The sequence below is a fragment of the Myotis lucifugus genome, unplaced genomic scaffold (assembly GCF_000147115.1).
Source record: "Myotis lucifugus unplaced genomic scaffold, Myoluc2.0 scaffold_363, whole genome shotgun sequence".
NCBI lineage: Eukaryota > Metazoa > Chordata > Mammalia > Chiroptera > Vespertilionidae > Myotis > Myotis lucifugus.
In genome coordinates, this window is record NW_005871411.1 from 282,789 (window position 1) to 309,422 (window position 26,634).

General features: G+C 42.2%; 1 protein-coding gene across 5 annotated transcripts in view; it reads left to right on the forward strand.

The window, feature by feature from the left end:
- The window catches only part of TMTC4 (transmembrane and tetratricopeptide repeat containing 4), a 58,920-nt gene extending 33,604 nt beyond the window's left edge, over positions 1 to 25,316 (forward strand). For 2 of the 5 annotated variants that reach the window (XM_006101454.3, XM_023764922.1), the window contains 7 exons: positions 3,340 to 3,419; positions 4,265 to 4,372; positions 4,479 to 4,620; positions 11,503 to 11,617; positions 13,105 to 13,217; positions 18,646 to 18,715; positions 19,859 to 21,097. In XM_006101454.3, coding sequence (XP_006101516.1) covers positions 3,340 to 3,419; positions 4,265 to 4,372; positions 4,479 to 4,620; positions 11,503 to 11,617; positions 13,105 to 13,217; positions 18,646 to 18,715; positions 19,859 to 20,007 — 777 coding nt within the window. In that variant the 3' untranslated portion in view covers positions 20,008 to 21,097. Of the gene's footprint in view, positions 1 to 3,339; positions 3,420 to 4,264; positions 4,373 to 4,478; positions 4,621 to 11,502; positions 11,618 to 13,104; positions 13,218 to 15,865; positions 16,239 to 18,645; positions 18,716 to 19,858; positions 21,098 to 25,189 lie in introns of those variants that run through there. The other 3 variants (XM_014466813.2, XM_014466812.2, XM_023764921.1) reach the window with 3 other exon arrangements.
- Positions 25,317 to 26,634: the final 1,318 nt, after the last annotated feature.

Consider the following 26,634-nt stretch of genomic DNA (forward strand, 5'->3'; position numbering starts at 1 on the left):
TACTGTGCCCTTCACCTCCTTTACATTAACGTGTCCTTGGGTTGCAGATGGCTTTATCTGCAGCTTCTGTGCTGGTTCATTGCCTCAGCGCAGGAATCACAAAGGCTGGAGGGAAAGCTCAAGACTAAATAGGATTTTTCAATCTCTTACCTTCCCTGGAAACAGAAATCACTCATTCTTTAGACACTCTTTTAAGTAAAAGGTGTCGGGGTTATTTTGTTTTATCTTTTTATAGTGTGTTATCTAGGCAGCTGTTTTCTGTTCCAATACTTCCCTTCACATAACCCAGAGGCTGAGGCTGGCCCCTGGGCGAACCTGTGTGCCAGTTCTTCCTCCTGGACGGCTTGACTTGCAGAGCGCTGCCAGGTTTTTAAGTGGTGACACTGAAATGACTGCGGCCCGAAGGCCCAGAGCGCCCCTCGTCCTCCCTCATCTTCCCGCGTCTGGCCTTGCAGGTGTCTAGCAGAGGGTGTCTGGCAGAACACTGTTTATGCTGCAGAGGGCACTTGAACTCTTTGTTTGAGCTTTTTACTGAGAAAACAGAATCTCCCCGTAACAAAGGAAAGCAGCGGGAGCTCGGTGGAAGAGGCGGGAGTGTGCCTCGGAGCCCTCTTTGTATTCTGGGGACCACAGGCGCCTCCCTCCCAGGTTGGAGTCTCCGGATGTGGTTCTTTTGTGTGTGGGACCAGAGGTGGATCACATGTCTTGGCTGGGGTTGGGAGAGGCACACAATCAAACCATTTAGAGCATACTTTTCAACAGCTGACCGTGGCATTAACTAGCCTCCAAGCTATGATTTGAAGATGATTTTACCTACGGATGGGCAGTATTTTGGACCAGGAAGTTTAAATTATGCAGTGTGCTGTGCAGTCGTGCATATTTCTATCACCCGTGGCATCCCTGCTTGTGATTTCTCTGGTTAGATCAGGTAAAAAGAGATGAATGGACTTTAATATTGACAGTTAAAAAACAAATCTCTGTTACATATGTGCTTAAAGACCGTGCACCGCTCCCCGCCCTTTCAGAAATAATCAGTAGTTATGAAAACGTGCTCTAAGTGTAGGTTAGGATTGCTGAGGCAGGATGTGCTCCTATTTTCAGAAGGGGTTTAGAAGTATTTGAATGTGAGCTACTTGAATGTGTTTAAACCATTAGTGTATTTCATGGTATATCAGTCTGCCATAACAAAATACCACAGATTAAGTGGCTTAAACAACAGAAACTTATTTTTTCTCATTCTCTGAAAGTTGCAAGTCCAAGATCTAGATATCAGCAGGTTGATTTCTCCTGAGGCCTCTCTCTTGGGCTTGCAGACAGCCACCTCCTGGCTGTGCCCTCCCAGGGCCTGTCCTCTGTGTGCACGCACCACTGGTGTCTCTCAGTGTGTCCAAGTTTTCCCTTCTTGTAAGGACACCAGTCATGTTGGGTTAGGCCCACCCGCAGAACCTCATTTTAACTCAGTGACTTTTTAAAAGACCCAGTCTCCAAATACAATCACGTGGGGTTTAGGGCTTCAACATAGGACTTTGGAGGGAGAAGTGGGACACAATTCAGCCCTTAACATACACAAATAAACCTTATTTTACTTTAAGAAAAGTAATAGATGGTATGAATGAGTGGGTCTAGAAATGGCTCATCTTTATCGAGCACCCTAATAAGTGAGTGTGATATAGTAAGAACAAACACAGGCTTTGGATCCTGGATTCAAATCCAGCCCAGAACCTCAACGCAGTCCCTCACCTCGGAAGGGAGGGTGATAGCAGCTGCCTGTCCGGGATGCTGTGAAGAGGAGAGACTATATGTGTGCGATGCCAACCCCTACCCCTGCCTCACGGCCTCCTTCAGCACCTGCCCCCTGCTGGTGTTTCTGTTACTGTTATTAGTCATACTTAGTACCCCTAATGGAATAAATTCCTTTAGATAGCATCATCTCCTCTGAGATTGCTGTTGGCCCTCAATGTTATAAGCACTTTTGATAATTGTCCTCATGACTCTGTGCACTTCTGCTGCCTTGGTCTGAGTTCCGTTTCCACTCCTTTCTTTGTAATGTATTCTGAGCCCATGTGCTCTTAAGAAAATGCCACAAGTTAGCCACCCTGGTGCCCTCACATTGAGATGCCTGAGAATTTCCGGTAGGTTTGCAGCTGTGAGTCCTGTTTCTTCTAGTCCACTTTACAACCAAATCACCAAAAATTTTCTTTTATAAAAAAATTTGAGGTTAAATTCTTATAACATAAAATCAACCATTTTAGTTCTTCAGAAATTAAAAAATAGAAATTACCATATGATCCAGCAAGTCCACTTCTGGGTAAATATGTAAAGATGGCTAGATAGATGTACAGGGTTGGTCAAAAGTATGTTCATATGGAAAATAATACAATAATTAATAATAATACAAGAATAAACTGTTTCATGTACCCACAACTGCAAACCTACTTTTGCCTCATCATATATATACACACATAGTATGTGTATATATACAGCATATACATATATTCATACACATATATGTATTATATACATACTAGAGGCCTGATGCATGAAATTCATGCAAGGGGCTAGGCGCTCTCAGCCCCGGCTGCCTCGCAGCCCCGCCCACTGGTCGTTCCGGAAGGTTGTCCCACTGTCCAATCTAATTAGCATATTAGCTCTTTATTATATAGGATAGCATATCCAAAAACATTGAGAGCAGGACCTCATCGCATTAGTTAACAATAGCTAAAAGATGAAAGCAACCTAAGTGTCCACCGACAGATGAATGTAGTGTATATATACAATGGAATGTATATATACAATGGAATGTTTATTCAGCCTTAAAAAGGAAGGGCATTCTGACAGATGCTACAACATAGGTGGACCTTGAGGACATTCTGCTCAGTGAAATAAGCCAGTCACAAGAAGACAAATACTATGTGATACCACTTATATGAGGTACCGAGAGAAGTCAAATTCATAAAAACAGGAAGTAGAATGGTGGTCGTACTAATGGGGGATGGGTATGTGAGAGAGGAGTGGGAGTCGAGGGTTTGTTTAGCAGTAAAACCAGCCCAGCTTCCTAATTTTTCAGTTTTCTCCAGTGAGTTCTTTAGTTAAATATCTTTATGTAGTGGTATCATCTGCTTGTTATCTCCCTTTCTTCTCTTTTCTTACAAGATGGGGCAAGCCCCTGGCCAAGTCTGTAGGGTTTTAGCTAAAGTTCTGGTGTGGGGAGGGGGGGAGGGGTTGTTTTAGTTTTAAATACCATTACCTTTTGTTTTCATTTAGAAGATATGATAGTTATCCCTATTCTGAAGAAAGAAGTCTATCAGCTAATGACCAAGTTTCTATCTCTATTTTCAGGTTCACTACAATGTTGGCAAAAACCTGGCTGATAATGGCAATCAAACAGCTGCCATCAGATATTATAGGGAAGCTGTGAGGTACTGCAGGCATCCTGTCTCATTTATATATATGTACTAGAGGCATGGTGCATGAAATTTGTGCACAGGGGGAGGATGTGGTGGGGGGGAAATCCCTCAGCCCGGCCTCACAATCTGGGACCCCTTTGGGGATGTCCAACTGCCAGTTTAGGCCCGATCCCGCAGGGGCAGTCGGACATCCCTCTCGCAATCTGGGACCACTGGCTCCTAATCGCTCGCCTGCCTGACTGCCTGATCGCCCCTAACCACTCACCTGCCTGCCTGATTGCCCCTAACCGCTTGCCTGCCTGCCTGATCACCCCTAACCATTCTGCCTGCCTGCCTGATCGCCCCTAACTGCTCGCCTGCCTGTCTCATTGCCCCTAACCACCTCTGACTGCCTACCTGATCACCCCTAACTGCCTCTGCCTCAGCCCCTGCTGCGGTAGCTTCATATGTCTGGTCTAATTAGTATATTATGCTTTTATTATTATAGATTGTTTTAACTTTTTAGAGTTAAAACTCTGTCCCCTTGCCCTAGCCAGTTTTGCTCAGTGGATAGAGTGTCAACCTGTGGACTGATGGGTCCCGGGTTTGATTCTAGTCAAGGACACATGCCCGGGTTGCAGCTCAATCCCCAGTGAGGGCTGTGCAGGAGGCAGCCAATCAATGATTCTCTCTCATCATTGATGTTTCTCTCTTCCTCTCCCTTCCTCTCTAAAATCAATACAAATATATTAAATTTTAAAAAAACCAAACCTGTCCCCTTAAAGACACCAACTTTAAGATACCCTTGCCAATTCCTGAGAGCTTAGTGAAGACAACTGAACATTAACAGATGGCTTGTTTTCTCTCTCCACTTTCAGATTAAATCCCAAGTATGTTCATGCCATGAATAATCTTGGAAATATTTTAAAGGAAAGGAATGAGCTACAGGAAGCGGAGGAGCTGCTGTCTTTGGCTGTACAAATACAGTAAGCATTGTTCTCAGAATTCTGCTGGTGGCAAAGAAATGAGCTCCTGCCTTTTGGGGCCTGAGCCTTTCTTTTCCTTGTTTCCCTTTTCAAACTGCTCTTCCAGGCCAGACTTTGCTGCGGCGTGGATGAACTTGGGCATCGTGCAGAACAGCCTGAAGCGGTTCGAAGCTGCCGAGCACAGCTACCGGACAGCGATCAGACACAGAAGAAAGTACCCCGACTGTTACTACAACCTCGGGCGTTTGGTAAGTGGCCTGTGACTGCAGGAGAAAAGTTTGTTTTTTTCTTTATTTATAATTAAATGAGGATACTAATATCCCCCTACTAGCATTCTCCATAAAGTTCTTTCACTTAGGTTTATCTCATTTGAAGGCACAGCTATTTGATTTTCTTATATTTAACTTCTAAAGCTCTAATTAGAGAGCAATCCAACTTGAATTAGCCAAGCTTAAGAGAGCACAGAGGCAATAGGTCAAACCAAAGAATAAATTAGAATTTTTAAAGTCCCTTGTGCCTTGCACTCCTAGGGATAAGGTAACTTCCTGATAAACATTAGTTTCTCTGTTTTGAAATCACAAATAAATACTGAGATTTAAAAAAACATAAGCCTATAATGTGATTTCTTTGATTTTTTATTTTTATTGAATTTATTGGGGTGACATTGATTAATAAAATTGTTTAAGTTTCAGGTGTACAATTCTATGATACATCATCTATATATTATATTGTGTGTTCACCACCCCAAATCAAGTCTCCTTTCATCCCATTTATGCCCCCTTACCCTCTTATACCTACTCCACAGCCCCCTCACCCCCTCACCCTCTGGTAATCATCATATTGTTGTCTGTGTCTGTGGGATTTTTTTTTCTTTACTTAATCCCTTCACCTTTTTCACCAAGCCCCCTAACCCCCTTCCCCTCTGACAGCTATCAGTCTGTTCTCAGTATCTATGAATCTGTTTCTATTTTGTTAGTTTATTTTGTTCATTGGATTCCACATATATAAGTGAAATTATGATATTTGTCTTTCTCGGACTGGCTTATTTCACTCAGCATAATGCTCTCCAAGTCCATCCATGCTGCCACAAAAGGTAAGAGTTCCTTCTTTTTTTTTTTTTTATGGCAGAGTAGTATACCATTGTGTACATGTGCCACAGCATTTTTATCCATTTATTTACAGGGGCACGTAAACTGCTTCCAAATCTTGGCTATTGTAAATAATGTTGCAATGAACCCTTATCTATATATATAAAAGCCTAAGCAACTGGCCGACTGGCTGACAGCTATGACACACACTGACCACCAGGGGGCAGACACTCAACGCAGGAGCTGCTGAGCATCAGCAACTTTGCAGAGTGCCCTCTCGCACTTTGGAACCCCTTGGGGGATGCCAGACTGCCGCTTTCGGCCTGATCCCCACAGGCCAGGCCAAGGGACCCCACCTGCTGAAGGGACCCTGCTCACTCCGCAGACACCCTTCAAGCCCCGTCGCCACCCCAGGCCGGCTGGGGAGGGACCGTGGGAGGTTGGCTCCAGGACATGTCCGGCTAGTCTCGCCCAGTCCCACCAGACACCTTCTAATTAATTTACTTTCAATGTGCACAAGTCTGTGCACCGGGCCTCTAGTTTTCATATATTCTTTCTAATTAGTGTTTCTGGTTTCTTTGGATATATTCCCAGAAGTGGAATTGCTGGGTCTTGAGGCAGTTTCATTTTTAAATTTTTGAGGAAACTCCATACTGCTTTCCACAGGGGCTGCACCAACAGTACATGAGGGTCCTCTTTTCTCCACATCTTTGCCAATACTGGTTGTTTGTTGATTTATTGATGATAGCCATTCTTGATAGGTGTGAGGTGATATCTCACTGTGGTTTTAATTTGCATTTCTCTGATGAGTAATGATGTTGAGCATCTTTTCATATGTCTGTTGTTCTCTCTGGGGAAAAGGGCTGAAAAACAGTAAAACTTCAGCATAATGATGTAAGTAGAGACCAAAAAAATCAATCACACACAAAGCAGGTGGACCCTTGCAAAGTTAATTAAGTGAGAATAAGGGCTAGCTGAGGGACTGGCACAAATCGGGTGTTATCTAAATCCTTGCCTTAGTGGTTACTGCAGGGGTTACTGTCTCTATTTACTGTGTCTTTTAAACTAGTACTTGCATGACATCATACTTGATTCCATATGAATTCCTTTTTCATTTTTGGGGGGAGGGGGGCTCTTTTTTAATTTCATTTTATGCAAATGATCTAAACCTACAGCCTTCTAGGTTATGCTTTAAAGCCCCAATACTGAAATAGTCTTATTCCTTACCCCTAGTAGCTGCCTGTCACTGCAATTCCTTGGGGTTTGGAAAATACAGGATTTATGCTAAATTTGCCTTCTGTAAGAATTACATCCCAAGAAAGGAAGTTGGAATATAAAACATAGGTTTTTATCATGTGCTCCAGTGCTTGGAGTTCATTCCCACATTCGTGTAGAACCGTGGTCGGCAAACCAAGGCTCGCGAGCCACATGCAGCTCTTTGGCCCCTTGAGTGTGGCTCTTCCACAAAATACCACGTGCGAGCGCGCACGTACAGTGTAATAATTGAAACTTGGTGGCCCATGCGCAGAAGTCGGTATTTTGTGGAAGAGCCGGTATTTTGTGGAAGAGCCACACTCAAGGGGCCAAAGAGCCACATGTGGCTCGCGAGCCGCAGTTGGCCAACCACTGGTGTAGAAGATCATGTATACGATTAAATAGGCTGAGACCTTGTCCTGGCTGGTGTGGTTCAGTTGGTTGGAGCATTGTCCCATACACCAGGAGGTCGCAGGTTTGATTCCAGTTGAGGGCACATACCTAAGTTGTGGGTTAGATCCCCAGTCAGGGCATGTGCAGGAGGCAACCAATCAATGTATCTCTCTCACATTAATGTTTCCCTCTCGCTCTCTCTCCCTTCCTCCCTCTCTGAAAATCAGTGGTAATAAAATAATTTAAATAGACTGAGACCTTCATTGCTCTCTGAGTATATTGCTTACTAATTATGCTACATGAAGTGATCTTCCTCTTTCTTCTGCCAGCTGTTCTTGCTTATTTAAAGGTTTTGCTCTCCATGTTGTTTAATTATCCAGCCTTTGCCTGCTTGACAGCTTAAGAGCATTAAGAGCTTAATCTTTAACAGCTCAACCAGCACATTTATATATTGGCAAATAAAATGAACAAAATAACTTAAAAGTTTCTTTTTAAAAAATCCTCCTTAAAGGCAAAAAAAAAATGGAATGGGGCTATATCAAACTAAAAAGCTTCTGCACAGCAAAAGAAACTGACAACAAAACAAAGAGACAGCCAACCAGATGGGAGATGGTATTTGCAAGCAGTAGCTCCGACAAAGGTTTAATCTCCATAAAGAACTCATAAAACTCAACACCAAGTAACAAACAATCCAATCAAAAAGTGGGAAGAGGACCTGGAAATACACCTTTTCCAAGGAGACACACAAATAGCCAATAGATATATGAAAAGATGTCAACCTCAATGGCAATTAGGGAAATGCAAATCAAAACTACAATGATATACCACCTCACACCTGTTAGAGCAGCCATTATCAACAAGACAAGCAATTACAAGTGTTGGAGAGGTTGTGGGAAAAAAGGAACCTTCATTCACTGCTGGTGGGAATGTAGATTGGTACAACCACTATGGAAAGCAGTCTGGCGATTCCTCAAAAAATTAAGAATAGAGCTACCATACAACCCAGTAATCCCTTTGCTGGGATTACTCAAAAACCTCAAAATCATGTACTCACAAAGCTATATATACCCCTGTGTTGATTGCAACATTATTCATTGTGGCTAAGACATGGAAACAACCAAAGTGTCCTATAATTGAGGACTGGATAAAGAAGATATGGTAAATATATATACAGTGGAATACTACTCAGCCATAAGAAAGGATGAAATAGCACCATTTGCAACAACATGGATGGACCTTGAGAACATTATGCTAAGTGACATAAGTCAGTCAGAAAAAGCTAAGAACTGTATAATTTCACTCATATGTGGGATATAAAACTGAAACTTGTGAACACAAACAACAGTGTGGTGATTGCCAGAGGGAAGGGGCCGGAGAGAAGGGAATCCTAATATATGGTGAGAGGAGAAGATTTGACTTTGGGTAGCAGGCACATGGTGCAATATACAGATCTTGTAACATAGAATCCCACACCTGAAACCTATATGATCATGTTGACCAATGTCACCCCAATAAATTTAAATAAATATTTTAAAAATCGTTTTCAGTCACTGTTTAGTAACAGGAGACAGAAATGTATTTTGATTCTGGATCCAGATAAGAAAAGAATTTGGCAAGAGCTGGATTATTTGGGACATATTACTGATAATAGAGAACTATAACAATAGTGACGGAAGATATTTACTAGAGACAAGTCATTGTGCAGGGACTAATTGTATCAGGCAGGATCCATTCAGGAAAACAGAAACCATTGCAAGTATAAATAGGGAAGATTTAATATAGGGAATCAGTTAGACCAGTGGTCGGCAAACTCATTAGTCAGCAGAGCCAAATATCAACAGTACCATGATTGAAATTTCTTTTGAGAGCCAAATTTTTTAAACTTAAACTATATAGGAAGGTACATTGTTATTAACTTAATTAGGGTACTCCTAAGCTGGCCTTTGCTAAAAACGTCCTCAATCTGATTGAGGTACGTTCGCTGAGGTCAACCCCTTCCAACTCTCCCATCCACACTCGTCTTGTATACTTGTTTTGTCTATCTCCTTTCTGAAAACCGACTTCTGCGCATGGGCCACGAAGTTTCAATCACACTGTACGTGCGCGCCCACACGTGGTATTTTGTGGAAGAGCCACACTCAAGGGGCCAAAGAGCCGCATGTGGCTTGCGAGCCGCGATTTGCCGACCACTGAGTTAGACAATTGTTAAAAGGCCAGAAGAACAAAAATGGAAAGGTGATATTAACTCAGACAGTCAAGGGAAACAAACGGGAGGAAGTGGTGCCACCAGAAGGTAAGAGCTCAGAGAAAGGGCCACCATCTCGGGAGCTACCACAGCCTCAAGAGCTGAGGTCATTAAGGCAGAACCACTGCTTCCTGCCTTGGCACTATGGAGAAAGGGACATAAGCACTTCAGAGATGCTGCCAAGAAATAGAAAGGAGTGAGAGTAGAGGGAAAGGGCTACTCCCCTCTTCCAACCAGCTGATGGTCACCTGTGGCTCCTATTGGCAGAATCTTTACAAGGAGCCAAGGAGCAAAGGACCCTGGGAAATGTAGTATGGAGAGTATAGAAGGACAGGCATAGATCTAATAGGTATATAACATGTGCATTACATATCCACTTTCTGGATGCATAGTTCTTGCTAAATTACCATTTGTCTCTGCTTTCCTTAAAGCGCTTGTTCACTTTGTATAGAAGCTATAAGAAGGATAAAGATCAACACAAAATAAAAGTAAATTTCAGTCTGTTGTTATTCTTTAATAAATAGTAATAATTTACAGCAATAAAAGAGAAAGATGCAAATTGACCATACCTTTGCGACACCCACCAGCCAATTAGGAGTGTGTATGCAAATTAACCCAACAAAGATGGGTTAATTTGCATACACAGGTGCTGAACGGCCAGGGGCGGGGTGGGACACAGGCGTTCTGCACCGCCCCTGGCCACTCCGGGCCTCTGGGCAGTGTGGGAAGGCGGAAAGGCAGCTCCGGGCCAGAACGAAGGCAGTGCTGGCAGCCAGGGGAAGGAAGGCCCATTCTTACATGAGTCTTCGTGCATCGGGCCTCTAGTAATAGTAATAAATAGCAAAATATGTGAGGAATTGTATTGTTGCTTACATGAAGTTATACTGGTTTTCCTGGGTTTGTTAGAAAGAATGTCACCACAGATTTTGTCTACTCAAATGCATGTCACTTGCTGGAGAGAATTGACTGAGAAATCAATGGGAACATCAAATATAGAGAAACAATTATATGTTGGTATAATTAGTAGTCTAAATTATTTTAAGGTTTTGAACTTTTCATATCATTTCCTTATTTAAGGGATAAGATTCAGAAACTTGAGTTTCCAAGTCTCATGGGAAATTCTGACAACATCTTTAGCAAATGGGTATTTGTAAATGTTTTCATAATTTATTATATCTTTTTTGCATAATATGCCACCTGTTTGCGGTGTGGGTCACAGAGCAAGGCAAAATGTTTCTGTTTTCTAAGGAAAAGACAGACCTGACAGTCAGTAAGAAAATAGCCTTAAACCCTGATAAATTGTTATCATTCGTACTCTCTGCAGAGTTAAAGGAACCATGTTCATTCAGATGAGATGTGCGTTTGAACTGAGTTCAAGAGGGCAAGAGGGTCACCTGCTAAAAAAGCCATCACTTTCTCCCTGGGCGCCCTTTTGGTAACTATGCAAATGGAGAGCCAGCCATTTTGCCTTCTGTTACCAATGTTAGACAGCATTGCCTGTCAGCAGAAAGCAATAGGTAATCCTCTCCTTTCCAAAGGAGGGCTGCAGGCCCCAAAGGCCCAGGGTTCTACACCACCGCTTACGGCTTTCCCAGGGTGTTTACAGGTGTGATGTACTCATAGTTTCTGATGAAGCTTAGATGTAGGCCGGAAGAGGCACACGGTGAATGGGACACATTTAGCTTGTACTCACATTAAATATTTTGTTTACCCTTAACTAACATCTTACCAAAGATGGACTATGTGAAGTCTTCCTAGAAAAGGACTGAGGATTAGGTTTTTAACTTCTCTCTCATCCCTAGCCTGCAATATGATTTGACACCTGGAGTCACTAAGTTATGGGTTCCAGTTAAGATGCTGTAGGCTTGGGAGCTAGGCCACCTGGTTCTAACCCGGCCCCACTATTTCTAGATCTATAACTTTGGGTATGTTACTTACTCTGTGCCTCGGTTGCTTCATATGTAAAATGGCGACAGATATCTCCTTCATTGGGATTTTTTTGAGTATTAAATAAATTGATATGGAAAATTAGGAACTCAATCAATCCAGGTTAGCTTTTATTTGATTTGGGGTTTGGTTTTAGTTATGTCTTAGAGAGACGAAGAAAAATATTGGAAAGTTTATTTTTCCGACTCATGCTTTATTTTCAGTATGCAGATCTGAATCGTCATGTGGATGCGTTGAACGCATGGAGAAATGCCACTGTGCTGAAGCCAGAGCACAGCCTGGCTTGGAACAACATGATCATACTCCTCGATAACACAGGTACAGAAAGGTGAATTACATAAGTCAGGGGAGTCGTTTCATGGGGCAGTACCACTGAGTAATTAGGAAATGTAGATTATTGGGGAGGGTTTTGCTAGAGTTGTTATTTTTAAAAATTATGATGGGATTTAATATTTTGCATTACAAAATGTCTATTCTTCTAGAAAATGGAGCTTCCTTTGATATATTAGAATATAAATGTCTGGGGAAATGATACTTCGCTTAAAATTGGTGTTGAGTCATGAAGGAAAATGTGTGCTAACCTCTCATTTCTCTGAAGCCTGTTCTCTAGCAGCGCCCAGCAGCTAGGACGCTGGAGGCAACCAGAGTGAGCGGGAATGCTCTGGGCCTGTGCAATGGGCGGTGCTGGTCCAAGCTCTACAGCTCATGGGCTCTTCTCAAAGCAGATGCCCTCAAACCTACACTCAGAGATTCTTATTTTAGATATAATGCTAATAACAGCCTTGGTGATCTAGTTCCTTAGCCCTTGGCAGACTTGATCCACTAGGAGACACTCTGCTCCTCTAGTTTTAAAAATTCAAGCATCTCGTAAGAAATGGTAGTTTTCATTTGGCAGAAACTAAAGCCAGTGAGTAGGCCATCTAATCAGTGTGGATAAGAGATACTCACTTGTTTCTAATGAAGGCACAGAACATGTCCTTCAGTATGACACCTATTCCGTTATTAAAGTATTCCTGTGATGTTCTTTTTTTTTTTTTTAATATTTTATTGATTTTTTACAGAGAGGAAGGGAAAGAGATAGAGAGTTAGAAACATCGATGAGAGAGAAACATCGATCAGCTGCCTCCTACACATCTCCTACTGGGGATGTGCCCGCAACCAAGGTACATGCCCTTGACCGGAATCGAACCTGGGACCTTTCAGTCCGCAGGCCGACGCTCTATCCACTGAGCCAAACCGGTTTCGGCTCCTGTGATGTTCTTATTCGCAGGCTTGTTTTCTCTGATTTGGGTATAATTGGCATCTGGGAGAAAATTAAAATTAGTTTTCATACAAAATTTAATCAAAAGCTGTTTCTGGCCCTAACCGGTTTGGCTCAGTGGATAGAGCATCGGCCTGCGGACTGAAGGGTCCCAGGTTCGATTCCGGTCAAAGGCATGTACCTTGGTTGTGGGCAAATCCCCAGTAGAGGGTGTGCAGGAGGCAGCTGATGGATGTTTCTCTCTCATTGATGTTTCTAACTCTCTATCCCTCTCCCTTCCTCTCTGTAAAAAAATCAATTAAATATATATATTTTTTTAAAAAGCTGTTTCTGTATTATTCAGAATGGCACTGGGCTGCATTGGCTTTGCAACTGATAGGATCATTTGTGTGTGTGTGTGTGTGTGTGTGTGTGTGTGTGTGTGTGTGTTACACATTTACATTGATTTTCTTAAGTAGTTTATTCATAATCGTGTCTAATGTACATAAACCCTCTTAGAGAGAGACCAACATACTAGGACGTGTTTTTCCTTTTCCACTCGCAGGTAATTTAGCCCAAGCTGAAGCAGTTGGAAGAGAGGCGCTGGAATTAATACCTAACGATCACTCTCTGATGTTCTCGTTGGCAAACGTGCTGGGAAAGTCCCAGAAATACAAGGTGTGTAAACTGCAGGCCGTGATTTCTTGCAATTAATGCCAGCATCTGACAGAAACCATAAATGTTACTTCTGCCCAGTTAAATTCGGAATTAGACCAAAACAGGGGTAGCAGTACACCAGTGTGGCTTGGTCAATTTGCTTCCTGGAGAAGTTGCCCAAAAAAAGGATTTGCAGGGTCAAACTCTGTGTTCTTTGTCATCAGAGTTCACTACCATTGCTCAAATGTGGGCGGGGAGGAGAAGCCCCCAAGAAGAGGTGCATCCTAGCAGATGCCCCAGCCCTGCCCTGGCGAGAAGCTGTGAGTCAGCCCCTTGCAGCGGGGCTGGAGCTCTGGGTTTAGATGTGGGTGACGTCTTCCACACTAAAGGAATAACGGCCCATGGAGCATGCAGGACTGGTTCTTGCTGCTTCCAACTGTTTCCTCGTCGAGAGTTGAGTTATAGGTAATCTGCAAGGCCCTAGAAATTCCTGACCAATGAAAAACCCAAGGTATTTTATCCGGGCTCTATCTAACTGGGTTGGCCAGGAGTAGACTGTGAATCCGAAAAGGTGTGTTGAAGAGGACTCAGTGTTGCTAATACTGGTGATCTCAAGCTTTAATTCTACCAGAATCACCAAGGGAGAGTGTTACAATGCAGATGTCCACCGTCCTCCCCACGAGAAAGACTTTGTCGGTTGCGTAAGGTCAGGGGATATGCATTGTTAACTGGCATCCTCAGTATCTAACACAGATGTTACAGAACACACTTTTAGAAGCATTACTTTAGTCCATTCATGAGGGAAAATTTTTCTTTTAAAATTGTGGGCCACATCTGATTTTAATCACACTAGGCATAAAGGTAGTGATTAATTCATACTTGTCCTGTTATTTACTTCTCCTGTTCTGCTCATTAGGTATCATTGCCAGTATAATTTCCTTTAACAATAGTAACGCATTTCTTGCATTTCTCTCATTTTTGAATGTCAGGTGGTTTAATAGCTTCAGTATACATTTTAGCATTTCTAGATTTTACTCCAGAGGTGACTTTTTGAAGGGTTGTTTTATTTTTTACGGATATACTTGTGTAGGGGTGGGGGGTGCAGGAAGGAGATGAGGTGTGTGGGTTTCCCTTCTAACGACCTTTCCAGCCATCCGGTCAGTCTGGGGCATGTTGGGGGTGTCCAGGGACCACCTACAGCGAGTCTTCATGATTCAGCTTATGTAATCATTGTATTGATTTTTCTATCATCCCATAGCCTGTGAACTAGAATTTATATTCAGGTGACAGAACCCGGGGTTCATTTCGCTTCCAGTTCACATTGTTCTTTTTTCCTAGATAAAGTAGAAAATACTCCGTATAAAGCGGAATAGACATGCGTTTCTCATTCTCTACACATTTTGCACCCTAATTAGCTAGGCCAGGGCACTGAACCTAAGGTGATGAAATCTGAACTAAGGGCTTCCTACAAACTCTTCAGGAGCTGCCCAAAGGAGGGATGCGGTGGCACACTATGAGCCGTGGGTCAGCCACCACGCCCTGGCTTCATATATTTTTTAAATTCAAGATTTGGAATTTTAAACCACTGTTTAGGGTTTTCTCCCATAGCAATGACACCTGTTGCTATTGGTCAGCCATTGCGGCCTGTTCCTGCAGAGCCCCCGGTGGGCAGCTCTGGAGAGGAGGCCGGGGGGGGGGGAGGGGGGGGGGGCCCACGGGGTACACTGAGCCTGGCCTCCAGCTCGGCATGGTCCCCGCCAGGACAGATGTCTGCTGCTCACGCAACTCCCTTTCCACTGAGCATTTGCTGTTTTAGATTCTCATGAACTTTTGATGACTCTTTAGTGAGCCTGGAGCCTTTTTGAGGTCAGAGTCTTCAGTCCTATTTTTCCATCTCCATTGCTGTCCAGTGTGCTATTGGGCATTTATTAAGTGCCCCAGTAGTAATTGTGAAATGGCTGAATGCGTCTCACATTTGGCTCTGAAACATTTAAGCTTCCAGAATCTCTTTTGAGACTTTGATGTGCAGAGTGAGTGTTCTCATTATTATACCCCTGTGATTGTGGGACATCTGTTTATGCGAGCAGCCCTTTTTACCTAACAGCAGTCACTTAACCAATCCTTAGTTTACTCATCTGTGATAGGAAAAATGGTGATAGGAAAAAATGCACAAGAAGGTAATTTATAACTATTGAATGGTATATATATATTTTTTTTAATTTATATATTGTATATATATATATATACAGTAATTTTAGTTCAGTGATTATTAAATGAAATTCTAAGGATCATTAAAGCCAATTAGAATTGATATTACTTATTGCCATTTAATTTCCAATTTATGGCTAATGTGGTACAGCAAAAATATAAGAATAATGTTTTAGTGCTTAAAATATGGTCTCTCGATCTAATTCCTCTTTCTGTATTGCCTGTTCCACTGACGTTGGAGTTTAAAAGCAGATTATGTTTATAGAGCAGTTTCCCCAATTCCAGACGTTTATGCCGCATCTTCATGAATTTCTTTGGCCACATCTACATATCACTTGTTTCATTATTTACTTAATTATCTTTATTTACATTTTTAACACAGATAAATGTATTAAAGTGGAAACATAGTATTGCTATAAATATAAGGTAACTGAAAATAAAATAATTTTTCTAAATCTCAGGTAGATACTATTGCTGGCCAAGGCTCTAATCCTGAGGTTTGCCTTCTTTTAGCTTCAAAGGGAAAATAGCAGATGTTGAGGCTGTGGCCCCCAAATCACCACCAAACAGAGACTTTTGTGTGGGATGAACAGGAAGAAAGGAAGGCAAATTAGAGGGAACTGCTCACTTCCTATGTGACTTGTGGTTTCAACTTACCTCTGGACTGCCTACATTACGGCCCTGGTTGGAGCAGGCTCCAGGATGTCCGTTGTGAATCTCTGTCCGTGGTTTAAGGATGCTGCCCTGCCAGCCAGTGTGGCTGGACTGACCTCTGACTGCCCCCTCCTCTCCACCTAGACCAGTGGTTCTCAACCTTCTGGCCCTTTAAATACAGTTCCTCGGGTTGTGACCCAACCATAAAATTATTTTCGTTGCTACTTCATTACTGTAATGTTGCTACTGTTATGAATCGTAATGTAAATATCTGATATGCAGGATGGTCTTAGGCGACCCCTGTGAAAGGGTCGTTCGACCGCCAAAGGGGTCTCGACCCACAGGTTGAGAACCGCTGACCTAGACATAAAGACTCTCGCTTGTTCCTTCGTAAGGCCTTCCTCTGTCTCACATGTTGCCCTGAACCTTTGTTAAGTACATCTTGTCTAATGCACTTCAGAAAATAATATTCTTTTCCCTTTCTGTGGATGAAAAAATATCCCTGATTTAAAATGTGAGCTTATTTATTTATTCCTTGGCATAAATCAGCATGTTACCTGGGTCTCTAAGCATCCACACACTTCCACAGAAGATCAGTTTATAAACAGTTCCTTGCTCTCCGGAACAGGGCATTAAAAGGCCTGATCTAAAAGATGAGCATTTCATGGACTTTGAATGCCACAGACATTTGTAATCTAAAGAGGCCTCCGGCCCAGCCCTGGCTCCCAGGGCGCACATACAGTCCCAGGGGCCAGTGAAGCCTCCTTTTAAGGTTGCCCCAGTGCTCTGAGAGGGAGGGTGTCTGGCCCACACTCACAATGCCCCCCAAACCTGCTCTTCCTCCTGACACCTCGCTCGTTTTTCTATTTTCCCATTCCTTCCCACCCAGGCTCCTCATCACCCCCCAGGGTTCAGGCCCTGCCTCGCCAAGAGCAGCAGCCCCTAATGGGGCGTAAGCCCTGAGACCCTCCCTGTGCACAGCACCCTGAACATCCCCAGACCTGACTTCGCTCCACACCACCTTAAATGATGTCCACACTGATGGGCATTTGAGAAATTAGTTAATCAAGCAATGGATCCGGCACCCTCTGAGAACTCCTGACGACTTTTATCTCTGTCAGCTTTCTCTAGTTAGCACATTGGGCATGTCGAGGAGCATTTTAAAGTAGATTTAGATTCCCTGGCTTTCTTATTCCTCAGATTTTAGGTTTTAAATGGAAATGTTTGAAAATCAACAGAAACAGCACTGCTACTTAAAAACTACTACAAATCTATACAATTCACTTGATTTTTTTTTTTTTTTGCCGGTGTCCCTAAGAGCAGGAAAATCTTAGGCTTCCTTGAAGGAGTTTCAGCTTCTGAACCTTGGAATGTGGGCGCTGTGTCTGAGCTGAGCTCTGAGAGATGTTTGCTGGCATCCCATGTGCTATTATGTTGAGTCTTTATTCGTCCCCCTTGGACGACATTTCTAAAATACACACGTTCTCCTGCCACTTCTGTCGAAAAGGTGGTGGTTTCAGAGATGTTTGCCCAGCTTCCCAGCCTGTTCCTCAGGAGTGCCACAGGCCATCATGGAGCAAGGACACTAGGCTTCTTACCCTTTATGAAGTGCTAGGACCTGCAGTGGGAAGCCCACCTGGGAAAACCCGCCCAGGGCCCAGATAGAAGGAGCGGACCTGTCCCCAAACCACAACTTCGTTGAAGCCCAGTGTTGGGCACTGACGAGAGCGCTGGGCCCTGTGGGAACAGGAGGTAGGTGGCGGGAATAGCTGTCCCCGGCAGGTGTCAGTGGGAACCATCAGGCATCTTTATTTCTCCACATTTGGGTAGAAAGGGACCAGCCAGCCATGGCCAGTAATGATCAGGGAAGCCAACACGCGGCCGTGCTGCTTATGACCCCATTTTAAGTGAGTTCTACATCAGGGAAATGCAAATCGATAGAAAAATCAGTTCACGCACATCAGGGGCATTTGGTCATGGTCATATTCAATACGGCAATGGCTTAGGTGACGGGCGGCTGCCTCTCCCTCATTCTCTCTGCTCATTTTTTCCAGCTGAAGGGGCTGCTTCTGGGTTGTGAGCTGTTGGGGGAGATAAAAGAGCCCCAACTCCTACCTTGAGTACCCTGGAAATGAGTTCGACTGAAAATGACACTTTAAAAAAAGAAAATGACACTTTCATAGGTGTCTTCAACAGTCCAGCCCTTTTCGGTCTTTTGACCTTCCCTCGCCCTCCACTGCACCCTGAGCCGCTACCTGCCTGCAGTCACAGAATTCCAGCCACTTCATTAAGGCAGGTGGCAGAGCTCATTAGCAAATTCATTTTCTCTCTTCAGCCACCATCTCTTTCCATTGCTCCCACTCCACCAACTATGGCCCTGTCACCTTTGCCCTGTCACACGCTTCCCCGATTGCCCTTCCAAGCCTCTTCTCAACAGGGGGTGGCTGTGCTGGGCGTCCCTGTGTCTCTGGAAGAAGGATGAAGTGGTACCAAAACAGCACACTAAGGGTTCGAAAACCATAGGCAATAAAACTATGCATTGGTTTTGTATTGTGTGCATTACCTTTTTATGTATTTCATTTTTTAGGAATCTGAAGCATTATTCCTCAAAGCAATTAAAGCTCATCCAAATACCGCAAGTTACCATGGCAATTTGGGTAAGGAAATTTTTCAATTTTAATCATATTGAAAGTCTTTGTAATTTTGATGAAATGGGTGTATTTCTGTAAGACTGATATTGGGAGAGTAGTTTTTTTTCAAACATAGCCTGTATCATCCTTTCAAAATGTGTGTGGGTTTTTTTGTGGGGTTTTTTTAAAAGAAATTATACTAACATGGGAGGTAAATAATAGTCATATTTACAGATCTTAATTATGTGACTAGAACAGCCTCCAAAATCATCCACTCTGATGATAAAACTCGGATTTTCTTTCTTTTTGCGAAGGATTTTAGGAATGTTAAACCGGTGTACTGTGGAAATTTGCTGTCTGACTTACAGCCTTTTCCTGTCTTGCATAGTGGACCTTCCATTCTAGCCTGTCCTTCTCCACTTTCTTATGTACTCCTATGCCTTAGCTAGAAATGCATTTGCAAAGATTTGTTCCCTAGAATTTCTTTCTTCCATTATACATCTCAATAACTAAGATTTTTAGAGCACAGTGGGTTGATGTTTAGAATGTTCAGTCATGTGACTGTTTTTTCACCAAATCTGCTCCCTATAGTCTATAGTCATGACTCATGCATAGTTGCTCTTCTGCCCATTTAGCAAGTTGGTTTTACCTACAAAATCATTATAATCTTCAGAAGCTTGCCATTCTAATAATTAGATTTACTTTAACTATCACTCTAGGGCCAGACCTTGATGTGAGCGCCCTTATTTTCAGCTGGTGACAAACAAGCTCTTATTTTGGGGGGATCTTTATGTAAAGTAAATAGTCAGGGCTCTGAGCAATGAGGGAGCCCCACCCTCGCTATTCAGCCTGGCTTCCTGGAAATTTCATGACAAGACTGAGAAACTTAATGTACTCTTCCTTTTACTCTTTATGTAATAATGTTGCTGTAGGGAGACAGCTCATGCCTAGTGATATGAAGACCCCCAGGACTAACTGGGGGTGTTTCAACAGACAATCACGGGGACTGTGATTACAATAAATAAAGTTTGTGGTACAAGCAATATTATTTTACACAATGATTTTTGAAAACAGTTTCAGAGGCTCTTCAATGTTTCTTTGTAGAAGTGGTTGGGAACGCTGCGAGTTATTCAGAGCATTCCCAATGAAACACATCTCTTGCTATTTCAGCTGTGCTCTATCATCGTTGGGGGCATCTAGACTTGGCCAAAAAACACTATGAAATCTCTCTGCAGCTTGACCCCACGGCACCAGGAACTAAAGAGAATTACGGTCTCCTACGACGAAAGCTGGAACAAATGCAAAAGAAAGATGTCTGATCCTTTTCCTTCCATTTGGTGTGTGTTTGAATGCATGAGGCATATCACTAATATTATGTAGTTACATTTAAACATTTAAAAGTCTTATGTATTCTTTTTATTCTGTTTTTTTCCTATGAAAACAAAGACATGCAAAAAGATGACAGCACCAGCAGTATACTCTTGAACACGTGATGTGGTTTTTGCATTGAAGTTGTATTTTTTCAGACCATTCAAATATAAGTCCCAAAATTTCCAGAATGAAGTCTTTCTTAATTAAAAAGAAAAAGAGAAAAATATTATCTCGAGCAACTTACATTAGAATTAACCCTGCCTTTGGGATGTGAACGGTGTTGTGTAGACTAGCACTTATTAAACATCGGCTGTGAACAGGAAATGACAAGCTGATTCCTACAATTTATATAAATATCAAATGTGTCTGTATATTAGGCATTTTATTTAATGACAACAAAGGGTAAATTAAGATTTTGGGGTTTTTAAATCTTTTTTTTTAAATAATATAGTATGAACTTCATGTGTAAGGAAATATATTTATGTGTATTTTTATGTTTTGAACAGGGCAAATAATTGAGTGAAGAATGGAAATGTTAACATCTAGTACATTTATATACTTTTTCCTTCATAGGAGGAAGTTCACTCCTGCAGTATTTTTTGGATTCTCCAACTCCTATAGTTTTATAACACAAAAAATTGTGTGGCATTCTACATGAATTGTTACTATGAATAGAAAATCCAAGCTATGCTATAGGCAAAAGCAGGCAGCCTGGTGTCTTTATTTGTTATATCCAGTATTAAGAGGGCTACACATCTATGTAAGTTGTTTTTTTACTGTTTTTAGCTGTAAACCAATTTACCATCTGGCTTAAGGGAATCCCAGTCATCACTATATTCAGAAAACACAAGATGTGTATTTTCTCTCAAAAGAAGCCACATTTGGGGAGTTTGTGGTATTTTTAAGAATTGGATTATTTTTCTATTTTATTTGCTCAGAATAATCATGTTTGTCTTGTTTCATTCTTCTATATATACTGTTGACCTAATGATTTATGCAATCTCTGTGATTTCTTACACAGTAAAATTATTGCACAAATCCTGTCTAGTATGTGGCTTCTATTTGGTGTTAGGGACCATTTAACAGAATCGCTTTTTTTTTTTTTTAACCCAGGTTCAGAGGACTGGGTGAATAGATCCCACACTGAGATGAATTTGATTCTCTACACTCTTTAGGGGTGCAGATCTATATAGTTTTGTATATCAGTAATTGTAACTTACTGGTAAGATGGTTCAGTTACATCAGAAAACAAAGTGCTGGTGATTGACATACATCAGAAAAGAAAGTGCTGTGTTTCAAACAGTTCTTAAATGGTCCCAAAATACCAGTAACAATTTATAGATCCGTTAGGGGCAGGAGCTGTCTATTCTTATTTAGGTTCTTATAGTGCTTCACATGGCAGATAACAGATACACTATATGGTTGTTGATTTTTTTTTTAAAGCAAATTTCTTGAAAACAGTACTTCTCTTTTGAGGGTAAAGAAAAAAATATGTCTTGTAAAAGCCCCTTTAGGATTCTTTGTTTCCCCTCTGATACTAAAACTTTAGTGTCAAATCGAGACGTGCAAATCTGGGACTCCAGCCTACGGAACAAACCCACTTCGCTTTCCCCGCTGCCTCCCGGGGTTGCACTGCAGCTGTCTGCCTTCTTTCCAGAGAAAACAGTCGTGAGTCTGATCGATATTTCAGGAAGTATTTAGCTCTGCAGAGTATGGCAGTGCAACATGCTGCCTCTCTTTTTCCTTCCTTCTTTTTCAACTTCAAAGCAGCACCCTCTTCATTCCTTGGTTTCCTTCCTAAGGAAACTGAGGTGGGAAACTGTATCCCAGTCCCCCTCTTATTTGGCATCTTCTTAAATTGTAATGTTTTTATTGCTAATCATCGTCGAGGTTGGGTAAGGGAATTTCAAAACAAACATGGGGTCCTGGGCCGGCGTGGCTCAGAGGTTGAGCTTCGACCTATGAAGCAGGAGGTCAAGATTCGATTCCCCGTCGGTGCAAGTGCCCGGGTTGCGGGTGAGATCCCCAGTGGGGGTGTGCAGGAAGCAGCCAATCAGTGATTCTCTCATCATTGATGTTTCTATCTCTCTCTCCCTTCCCCTCTGAAATCAATAAAAATATGTTTAAAAAAACAGACATGGGGTGGGGAGTTGCCAGTTGGGAAAATCTGAGATTCCTAATTGTCATCTTTCACCTCCCTGATAGTGCGCATCATGAAACGCAGATGGCGATCTGGGGTTGTTCTTAGTTTGTTTAACATGTGTTACTGCTACAACTCTTCCCTGTTTTAATGCAGTTTTATATTTCTTAACTAGAGGCCTGGTGCATGAATTCGTGCATGGGTGGGGTCCCTCGGGCTGGCTGGCCATCAGGGTGATTGGAGCCGTCTAGCCCAGTCCAGAGGTAGGGAATGCGGGAGGTTGGCTATGGGAGTTCACTGACCACCAGGGGGCATCTCCTGCATTGAGCATCTGCCACCTGGTAGTCAGTGTGCATCATAGTGACCAGTTGACTGGTCGTTCAGTCGACCGGTTGTAATGGTCACTTAGGCTTTTATATATATAGATGTATTTTGCATCTTGAGACCCATTATTCATTCCCCTGCCTGCCCAAGTAGACAGCACTGAACTGTGGCAGTAATTCCACCCCTTCATTCCTCTTTTTATCCCCCTCGGGTGAGCTTCACCCCTGAATGTCCGCACAAATGTCTGTCTCTGATTAGTGTGCCTCCTCTCTCAGTGGCCTCTCTCTTTTAAACAGTACAGCTTTTCAAAGCCATAGTCCATCTTGACCTCCATCCTACTAGATTTTAGATTAATATCAACAATCTGAGATTGTTTCCCCTCTTCTATCACTTTTTATTTGAAGATAATTATAGATTCACATGTAGTTGTAAGAAATAATAAAGAGATCTCATACACCCTGCACCCAGTGTCCCCCAATGGTAACATCTTGCATGACTGTAGTACGTTACCACAGCCAGGATATTGACATTGATGCACCCACCAGCCTCATTCAGATGTCACCAGTCTTAAATGAACTCATTTGCATGATTTGCTCTGTGCAATTTTTATCACACATATAGATTTGTGTGGTCACCATAGTGAAGATACAGAACAGTTCCATTACAAGGATCTCTTGAGCTACTCTCATGTTATTACTTTTTTCAAAATATTTTCTTGAGCACTGACTGTGCGCTAGCAGTGCGCATACAATGGAAAATGAAAACAGATGGGCCGCCCAGCCAGGAATGGCTCAGTGATTGAGCATTGACCTACGAACCAGAGGGTATGATTCGGTTTCCGGTCAGAGCACATGCCTGGGTTGCGGGCTTGATCCCCAGTGGGGGCATGCAGGAGGCAGCCAGCCAATCAATGATTCTCTCTCATCATTGATGTTTCCATCTCTCCCTCTCCCTTCCTCTCTGAAATCAATAAAAATATATTTAAAAAATAAACAGTAATAAAACAGATGGGATTCCTGCCCTTGGGGAGCTCACAGTTTAGGTTACCTCAGCCTTGTATACCTGGTGACGCATGCAGGTGTAGACATCTGGGACTGGGCTATTGTTAACGGCCCCCTCTCCGGGGACTTCTTGGGGAGTCGCTCATTCACGTTTCCACTTGCTGCTACCTGTCCAAGTGTTGCAGGTTGTCAGGGCATTTCTTCTGTGTTGAAAATTCTCCCTCAGTTTGTAAATCTGGTTTTTTTCCCGGAGGCAATGAAACAGAATCATCTCAAATTTTCTTTGTCAATATCTGCTTCCTAAGAACAGATATTGGTTCAGCTGCCTTTGCCTTCTTCTTTTGACCTCATATTGATGTAAAAACTTTGCCAGGCATCCAGGGAAAACAGAGTTCTGCTGAGACAAGAGTTGAGTAACCCTGATTTTCAGTAAAGTGAGACATTTAATATTTCTGGATTCATTCATAAATACCAAATATGTTTATTATTACATTCTCACTTTAAAACCCCACACAGTCTTGTCTTAAATGGTCTCTCTCAGCTCTGAATTGTACCAAGAAGATACTCCCTCTGTCCCATAATAATAGTAGCAAAAGAAAATATAGAACACAACATTATCAAAAAACTAGATTAAATTAAACAATAAATTAAAAATAGTACTCCTAATTTTTATTTTGAGTGTTCAGATAGTTTCTGGATTTTTCAATAATTTTGTTACTGCATTTTAAACTTGTAGGTAGGATCCCTTGGCTGCGAAGCTTTGCTTTCCCTATATGTGTGAGCTTAAAATTATTGGAGCCATCGTTCTTCATTGCTTCCAGCATAACTTGTTGAAGTGACAGAAACGTATTATCCAGTATTTCGGGAGAAATATTATCAAAGGCTAGTATGTTGCCTCTTCTGCTAAGAGAAATATGTCTAAGTTTTTCAAGTTTTTCTCCATAATCTTTGCATTTACGTTCACAGTTTTGTTTTTTTCAAAGAATCAACATTAGCATAAGATTCTCCTTGACAATTATTTTCGGAAGCACGTTTCCAAGTTCTTGATATGGCCATTCTGTTGCACGTAAATTGTTTTGCAGCTAACGTAATTGCACCTTTCTGCAACTTTTCCTTTTTCTTTTGATGCATCAAGAACTGGACAATCGCAACTCGATCTTTGCTTGAAAACTCTCTTTTTTTCATCTTACTTTTACAATGGGTTGATATTCAACTGAAATAAAACAATTGATTTCGATCAGCAGATGAAATTAGAAAAATAGTTATAATTCGTAATAATTAGATTAACCTAAAAATTGAAAGCTGTGTCAAAACAAATGACAGATGTCATGAAACATTGATCCTAATTGAAGACTTAGCAATTTTGCGCTACAACATAATTTACAGCTGCATTCGCCAATAATTCCCGTTTAAATATTCACTTGCTACTATTATTATGGGACAGAGGGAGTATTAATTTTGGTGATGGCCTCTTTCAGGATGATGTTCCTCACAAAATGCTGATCAGAGCTGACCTCTAGTTCAAAGCAGAAGGAGCAGAGGTCCCCTGTGGGACAGTTTGGTTGCAATGAAGCAGACAAGGAAAGAATGGTGGAGACAGGAGCCCAGGGGATGCTAACAAATATTACAGGTCTTCACGTGTTCTTCTTTTCTTTAAACTTATAGGAATCGCAGTTTATATTTACATTGGCTTTTTGAGAGGAATAGAATTGGAGTGGAGAGAGACTTCTCCTTTGCAAATTTCTGCATTATTTGAGATAAATTTTCTTTCTAAATAAAGGAACATATGTGACAGCACAGAGAAATCTTTATTCACGAGAGCCATGGATGCATTTGTAATAAAGCTGTGATAAGGTTCCTGCTGGGAAAGAAACACCATAAGGGAAACTCAGGTAACCCAGGTGTTTGCTAAATTGCTTTGCCCAACAGACAAGAGACGCTGAGGAGACTCGGGCCCCAGAGCAATGCTGAGTGAAAAGAATTGGGGAGGCAGCATTTTTCAGATTATTGGCTGAACTACTGGAGTGCAATACAGACTCCTCTCTGAAGCGTGTCTTTAAATCGTCAGTGAATTCTGTGTGCGCTGTGACTCCCTCTTGGTGGGTGTCTGGAAATAGCTGGCATTTGGGTACGCAAAGCTTGAATGTGCGATGAAAGCATGTTACAACTGGGTTTGAATCCCATTCTTCCATTTACTAGTTGTATGAACTCAGGCAAGTGTAGTACAGCGGTTCTCAACCTGTGGGTCGCGACCCCTTTGGCGGTTGAACGACCCTTTCACAGGGGTCGCCTAAGACCATCCTGCATATCAGATACTTACATTACGATTCATAACAGAAGCAACATTACCGTTATGAAGTAGCAACGAAAATAATTTTATGGTTGGGTCACAACATGAGGAACTGTATTTAAAGGGCCAGAAGGTTGAGAACCACTGGTGTAGTGGGTTGAATAGTGTCCTCCAAAATCCATGTCTACCTGGGACTTCAGGATGGGACTGTATTTGGAAATAGGGTCTTTACAGATATAATTAGTTAAGGAGGTAGAGAGGAAATCATACTGGATTTAGGGTGGGCCCTAAATCCAATGACTGGTATCATATAAAAAGAGAAGGCCATGGCAGATGGAGGCAAAGATTGGACTAATGCTGCCACAAGCCAAAGAACACCAGGGAGCCACCGAAAATTGAAAGAGACCAGGAAAGATCCTCTACTGGAGCCTTCAGAGGGAGCTGGGTCTTGCCCTCACCTTGACTTTGGACCCTGGCCTCCAGAACAACATTTCTACATGAAGCCACCCAGTTTGTGGTATTTTATGGCAGACCTAGGAAACTAACACAGCAACTCAGCTTCCTCATCCATAAAACGGGGTGGAATATGACCTTTTGCCCAAGATGACTGGGACGTTTAAATGAGACCAGTTATATAAAGCCCTAGACCCGTGCTTGGCACATAATATTCAGTAAAAAATGATAACCCTCACTTTTCATGAGGTTTTTATCCTGTAAGTAACCTAGAAACAACCTCAGATTTAAATTGTGATCACTTATGTTCTGAGTCTGATTCGTTCAGGAAGTACTTTAAAACTGTTACACTGTTTATCAAAACTGG